Source organism: Penaeus japonicus, unplaced genomic scaffold (genome assembly GCF_977035675.1).
Source record: "Penaeus japonicus unplaced genomic scaffold, GWHDUDI00000001_assembly GWHDUDI00000034, whole genome shotgun sequence".
NCBI classification, from domain to species: Eukaryota; Metazoa; Arthropoda; class Malacostraca; order Decapoda; family Penaeidae; genus Penaeus; species Penaeus japonicus.
In genome coordinates this window covers 12692319-12699818 of record NW_028234436.1, presented here as the reverse complement: position 1 = coordinate 12699818, position 7500 = coordinate 12692319, and the positions used below count along the sequence as shown (strand labels likewise).

At 41.8% G+C, this 7500-nt stretch overlaps 2 protein-coding genes across 4 annotated transcripts in view; one reads left to right on the top strand and one right to left on the bottom strand.

The window, feature by feature from the left end:
* LOC122250982 (uncharacterized) overlaps window positions 1-6278 on the top strand; it is a 9535-nt gene extending 3257 nt beyond the window's left edge. The window contains exons 3-7 of the mRNA XM_043012733.2: window positions 28-3174; window positions 3439-3564; window positions 3796-4095; window positions 4743-4994; window positions 5400-6278. Of these exons, the coding sequence (XP_042868667.2) occupies window positions 28-3174; window positions 3439-3564; window positions 3796-4095; window positions 4743-4994; window positions 5400-5564 (3990 nt within the window). The 3' untranslated portion in view covers window positions 5565-6278. The remainder of the gene's footprint in view (window positions 1-27; window positions 3175-3438; window positions 3565-3795; window positions 4096-4742; window positions 4995-5399) is intronic.
* Window positions 5643-7500, bottom strand: part of LOC122250983 (uncharacterized) — a 12611-nt gene continuing 10753 nt past the window's right edge. For all 3 annotated transcript variants that reach the window (XM_043012735.2, XM_086530848.1, XM_043012734.2), the window contains exon 6: window positions 5643-7500. This exon is cut by the window's right edge and continues 1115 nt beyond it. The gene's annotated coding sequence lies outside the window, so the exon portion shown is untranslated.

Here is a 7500-nt window from a genome sequence, read left to right as displayed (position 1 = left end):
CATTGATAGTTAACTCTGTTCTTGCAGGATGTGGGCGAGATGAGCCAAATAACCGGATTCGCTACGTACACCGAGGAAAAAGAAATGAACTTGATGGTTGAGAGATCCGTAATGGATAACCAGAACAACGTCGACGGAGGCATGAAAACCAGACGTCATGATGTCAAACCTCCTTCAATGTCAACGGCAATGGGTCCCACTGCCCAGTACGTGGCAGAGATAAAAAAGGAAATGGGCTTGCAACATGGAGAGCCCAAACAGGAGAGTAAGGAGCCAGACACCACAGAGCCGAGCCACGAACACTCAATAGAGGAAATATGGGGATTAAAGACCACGGACCCAGACCATGTAGAAATGGAGAAAAGGAAGGACACAGACCCAAAGTATGAACCAGACGTCGGAGAACCCGAGAAGGAAATGGGAGAACCAAGGACCACAGAACCAGACCGTGAAGAGCTCGAGAAGGAAATGGGAGAACCAAGGACCACAGAACCAGACCATAAAGATCCCGAGAAGGAAATAGGAGAACCAAAGACCACAGAACCAGACCATGAAAAACTCGAGAAGGAAATGGGAGAACCAAGGACCACAGAACCAGACCGTGAAGAGCTCGTGAAGGAAATGGGAGAACCAAGGACCACAGAACCAGACCATGAAGAGCCCGAGAAGGAAATGGGAGAACCAAGGACCACAGAACCAGACCATGAAAAGCCCAAGAAGGAAATGGGAGAACCAAGGACCACAGAACCATACCGTGAAGATCCCGAGAAGGAAATAGGAGAACCAAAGGCCACAGAACCAGACCATGAAGACCCCAAGAAGGAAATGGGAGAACCAAGGACCACAGAACCAGACCATGAAAAGCCCAAGAAGGAAATGGGAGAACCAAGGACCACAGAACCAGACCGTGAAAAGCTCGAGAAGGAAATGGGAGAACCAAGGACCACAGAACCAGACCATAAAGAGCCCGAGAAGGAAATGGGAGAACCAAGGACCACAGAACCAGACCGTGAAAAGCTCGAGAAGGAAATGGGAGAACCAAGGACCACAGAACCAGACCATAAAGAGCCCGAGAAGGAAATGGGAGAACCAAGGACCACAGAACCAGACCATAAAGAGCCTGAGAAGGAAATGGGAGAACCAAGGACCACAGAACCAGACCATGAAAAACTCGAGAAGGAAATGGGAGAACCAAGGACCACAGAACCGGAGAGTAGGGAGCCAGACACCACAGAACCGAGCCACGAACACTCAATAGAGGAAATGTGGGGATTAAAGACCACGGACCCAGACCATGGAGAGTGTAAGGTAGAAATGGAGAAAAGGAAGGACACAGACCCAAAGTATGAACCAGACGTCGGAGAACCCGAGAAGGAAATGGGAGAACCAAGGACCACAGAACCAGACCATAAAGATCCCGAGAAGGAAATAGGAGAACCAAAGACCACAGAACCAGACCATGAAGACCCCAAGAAGGAAATGGGAGAACCAAGGACCACAGAACCAGACCGTGAAAAGCTCGAGAAGGAAATGGGAGAACCAAGGACCACAGAACCAGACCATAAAGAGCCCGAGAAGGAAATGGGAGAACCAAGGACCACAGAACCAGACCATAAAGAGCCTGAGAAGGAAATGGGAGAACCAAGGACCACAGAACCAGACCATAAAGAGCCCGAGAAGGAAATGGGAGAACCAAGGACCACAGAACCAGACCATGAAAAGCCTGAGAAGGAAATGGGAGAACCAAGGACCACAGAACCAGACCATGAAAAACTCGAGAAGGAAATAGGAGAACCAAGGACCACAGAACCAGACCATAAAGAGCCCGAGAAGGAAATGGGAGAACCAAGGACCACAGAACCAGACCATAAAGAGCCCGAGAAGGAAATGGGAGAACCAAGGACCACAGAACCAGACCATGAAAAACTCGAGAAGGAAATGGGAGAACCAAGGACCACAGAACCGGAGAGTAGGGAGCCAGACACCACAGAACCGAGCCACGAACACTCAATAGAGGAAATGTGGGGATTAAAGACCACGGACCCAGACCATGGAGAGTGTAAGGTAGAAATGGATAAAAGGAAGGACACAGACCCAAAGTATGAACCAGACGTCGGAGAACCCGAGAAGGAAATGGGAGAACCAAAAACCACAGAACCAGACCATGAAGACCCCAAGAAGGAAATGGGAGAACCAAGGACCACAGAACCAGACCATGAAGACCCCAAGAAGGAAATGGGAGAACCAAGGACCACAGAACCAGACCATAAAGAGCCCGAGAAGGAAATGGGAGAACCAAGGACCACAGAACCAGACCATGAAGACCCCAAGAAGGAAATGGGAGAACCAAGGACCACAGAACCAGACCATGAAAAGCCCAAGAAGGAAATGGGAGAACCAAGGACCACAGAACCAGACCATAAAGAGCCTGAGAAGGAAATGGGAGAACCAAGGACCACAGAACCAGACCATAAAGAGCCCGAGAAGGAAATAGGAGAACCAAGGACCACAGAACCAGACCATAAAGATCCCGAGAAGGAAATAGGAGAACCAAGGACCACAGAACCGGAGAGTCGGGAGCCAGACACCACAGAACCGAGCCACGAACACTCAATAGAGGAAATGTGGGGATTAAAGACCACGGACCCAGACCATGGAGAGTGTAAGGTAGAAATGGAGAAAAGGAAGGACACAGACCCAAAGTATGAACCAGACGTCGGAGAAGCACAGAAGGAAATGGGAGAACCAAGGACCACAGAACCAGACCATGAAGACCCCAAGAAGGAAATGGGAGAACCAAGGACCACAGAACCAGACCATAAAGAGCCCGAGAAGGAAATGGGAGAACCAAGGACCACAGAACCAGACCATAAAGAGCCCGAGAAGGAAATGGGAGAACCAAAGACCACAGAACCAGACCACGAAGAACCCGAAGAGGAACCAGACGACGGAGAGGCCAGTCAGGAAATCGAGGAACTAAAGGCCCCAGACCCAAGTCAAGGAGAACCTAAGAAGGAAAGGGGGGAACCGCAGACCACAGAACCGAGCTACAAAGACCCCACAGAGAAGACGGAGGAACCGGACAGCACAGACCGGAAGCAAAGTGCGCCACCCAGCGAGACTCTGAAGGAGGAGGCAGGACACGCGCATATCCAAATAGCTTTCCAGATGAGTGTGAGTACTTCCGTTGTTAATCCATGCCACTATCTTTGTGGTTTTAGAGGGAGGAAGGGAGGCAGGAAGAGAGAGAGAAAGAAAAAAAAGAGAGACAGTCAGTGAGGGATGGATAGAGAAAAGAAAAGTCTTGGGAGAGAAAGATAGGGAAAGAGGGAAGAAGAGAGAGAGAGAGAGAGAGAGAGTAAAAGAGACAGACTAACAAGGAGGGAAGGAACGAGCGAGGATATGATTAGCCTATCTCAAGTAATACTCCCATTGCAGGATTTGGTTGCCATTGGAGCTGAGCACCTCTTAGTTCCTCCCGACGAGCGAAAGGTCAGCGAGACGGATGCATCAGTGAAGCTCCATTGCAGGATCTATAGGACGATGGAGACCGCTTCGGCTACGGTAAATATCCTTCGTGTAATCCTATCTCAGATTAGAATGAGTTTACTGTATATTAATCAATATGTCTTGTGTACTTATCTATTTGTATACCTCTGTATCTATGTGTTTACCTATCTACAGTGGTACCAGTCTTAACGTCCCTAATGAGTATTTACTAGCGCAATGCGTCAAGTGAATCTTCGCATTACTACATTTTTGTATTGCTCGTGTTACTTCATTTTGCTTTTGCAGGATATGCACGACGGGGACAATGCAATCAAGTCCTCCGAGGAAGGAAAGGATTCTGACTTACCAGTAAAAGACTCAGTCCAGGTGGATGACCAGTACAATTTTCAAGAAGAGTACGAGGTCAAAGCTCCTCCTCCACCTTCAACGCCAGTATCGGGGAAGGTCACACTTGAGAACCAGGGAGAGAAAGAGAAGCAAGTAAGGGAACCTATGACAACGGAGACCACAGAACCAAGCCACCCCAGAGAACCCGAGATGGTGGAACCAGAGGCCTTGCCTGAGGAGGAATTTATGGCAGCAAATGTGAGTTAATGTTTGCACCGTTAGTTATGCCTGTACAAGATCTCTTGTACTCTTGACGGATGACTGATAACAGATTGACAGGTTGGTGATGATTATTTTCTATTGGGACATGTTGCGTTCAGTCAATCATCACTAATCTGTCAAGTGCATCTTCAGATCGATAAAGGAGATGAATTGCTAAACATAATATATTTCATTAAAGAGATTAAGAGATAGCAATAAATGCAATTACAGAGCATAATTATGTGAGAATCTCACTTTTAAAAAATGTATATAAGTTTGTGAATTAGCTTGAATATATCTTCCTGTTATAAATCATAAAAATCAAATTATAAATCAGACCAGGCAAACACATTAAAAAACAATAAGAAATAACAAATGAAATTGTAATGTTTCCTCTTCACGCATTTATTGCTACGTTGTATTCGAAACATCACGATTAATTATCATATCATCTATCATCATACTATGTATACAAACGTTATTGTTTTTGCATCTCTGGATAACTACCTCCTATTTGAATTTGATCATACCGATTGTTGTATCTCGCACTAGTGCATTAAATAAGGTGTCTATCAATAGTGGGGAGGTGGGGGGGCGTCCCTCCTACCCCTCCGCTACTGAGTATATTTCTCATACTTTCTCAGACGGATGAGATGCTAGACGACGACCTAGGTGAAGAAATGGAGAATGACATGCTAGAGTCACTTCAAAATGGCAGCACGAGAATTCCGTATTTGATGTTACAGACGGTCATAGCAGCAGGCGTAGAGAAAGGCTTTGCCGATGGTTACAAGGCCCACCACAAAACAGGACTCAAGATCGAAGCAAAATCAAATAGTGTGGTAGAGGACTCTAAAGAATTAATACGTGAATTCTTGACGTTTCTTGAGAAAGAGGTGGGCATAACGCGTATCTAATGCAAATATATCTCTCACTCTCTTTATCTATCTCTCTCTCTCTTTTTTACACTCTCTCTCTTTCTTTAACTCTAACTCTCTCTCTCTCTCTCTCTTTCTTTCTCTCTCTCTCTCTCTCTCTCTCTCTCTCTCTCTCTCTCTCTCTCTCTCTCTCTTTCTTTCTCTCTCTCTCTCTCTCTCACTCTCTCTCTCTCTCTTTTCCCCTCTTCTTGTCTTCTCTTCTCTCACCTCTCTCTCGCAAGCAACTATCGCATAAATTTCTTCTTTACATCTATATCTATGTCAACATCTATCCCATCTCTCTATCTACCTATATCTATACGAGTGTGTGTGCAATTAATACCCAAGTCTTTAATATGATAATTTCATTTTCACATTCAACAGGCGAAGGACAAGTCGAAGGTGGAGGGAAATCACAGCCTCCCTCGCCTGCTCGTGCTCACTTATGAGACTAGCTACGAGAATGGTTACAATAGAGGAAAAGTGGAAGGACTCGGGGATGGATTAGGGATGGAAAACGCGTCTCGCGCTGAGGAAGAAAAGGCGTGAGGCGTTGGAAAGAAGAAAGAAAAAAGAGATGAAGCAAATAGGAAATCTGTGACAAAAAGGATTTTTTTTCTTTCTTTCTTTCTTTTTCTTTTAGAAATTGTTACATCAAATGGGAATATGTTGCTACTTGTTGGTTTAATGGATATTATAGGAAACAGTTCATTAGCTTCAGTAGAAAATACATTTATTCTGTGATAAAGATGAGGTATTGATTATTTAACGTGAGAAATGGCTTATAGCTTTTATATACCCCTTCTTTTCGTATCATTTCCTAGCTGATTTAAGAGAAATATATAATAAAGCATTTTAAAAGGACTGTTGAAAATGACATAATTTATTAAAGTGATAGTGACAAAGACTGCCACATAAAATAGTTTAGTTACTCCAATACTTTGACGTCATTCATAGAAAATTCACCATATCTACAGAAAGTTATTTCTTTTAGGATAAACTCTTAAAAAAAACATATACAAGACGCCTTTCAAATCGTAAAACTCAAAATTGTGTTTGATGAGCATGCTTGAATTTCATTGTTTGTCAAGAAATGTAAAGTACTTAAAATGCTAAATAGTCATGACATATTGCCTGATAAACATCTACTTCCATTTTTTCTACTTCATAACTTTGTCTCTATCTAGCATGAAATCTATGGTGATATTTTAGATATATTAATATTTCCATAATCGAGTTATCAATAAAGGCACCATGCGATTTTCCATGTAGTTTCATTTTTAATAAAACTCAACTCTATTTTCCAGCTTTTCATATTTTTGTTATTGGTTTTCTTGAAAATAGCATTCATCTTCACAAGTTAACTTAAACTATTAATCATATACAGTACAATAAATGGACAATTATTTATGGTGTATTTCCATTTCATAAGGATTCTACTGGAAATAGTAATGTCTTTGCTACAGATGATTCAGATGTCAGCAGGTTATTTAATATGCTGTCCATATTCTTTTTCATAATTTGTTTTATGTCAGACCTAGTTTGTTTGTCAATTTCATCAAGGAGAAAACCTAAATGACATTTCATTAAAATCTTACCGGTTTTCTCTGGACAGTGGTATATGACTACAGAATATGATGTTATCCTTAAAATCAACATGCTTTCAAATTTGTTCATAAGGGAAGGTATAGAGGTCTCTTTCTCTCAAAATTCTTCATTATATTAAGGACTTCTGTTACAATGCAATACTATCCTTGTTATCTTTATCCACAATCTGGGGATATCAGCTTCATAGTTACTGTATTAAAGGAGTTAACATAAAACTTGGCTTAACAAAGTTTATTGTATTTTGAGTTACAACAAGAGTTAATTACAAAAATATACACATATATTTATTTTCTCTATTCTCTGCAGAGAACCTTCTGCTTCAGTAGGATATGTTTAAGTAAACATGGCTTGTATTCTTAAAACTTTTACATTAAAACATTAACCTATTTTTGGTGGACTGAAATTTTTACTCATGTTGTAATAGGATGAAGCAGAAATCTTCATACCTCCATCACAAAACTTGGCCATTTTACCCTTCACATTTCTTTAAGTCTAAATGCTAAAAGGAATGACATATGTCATTTCTTTGCAACACATTCCACATTATTTTTTTTCTATTTCATTTACTATGTATGAATTATGTTATAAAGAGCCATTTGTAAGCCATAAATCAGAAAGGGTGAAGTTTAGTACAAAATACAATTTTTCATAAAGGAATCTTCAGATTATACAACTTTTTACAAATGCTATATAAAATAAATGACACATAACATGCATGCTTTATACATCTATAATAATCACTGTTAAGCATAGACAAGTTCTAACTGACAAACATATATGATAAACATACATATCTTGGTCACTTGAACAATGTGAAAAAATATATTAAGAATGAATACAATCCATATGTTCTGATCCTCTCAATCTTCTTTAATAC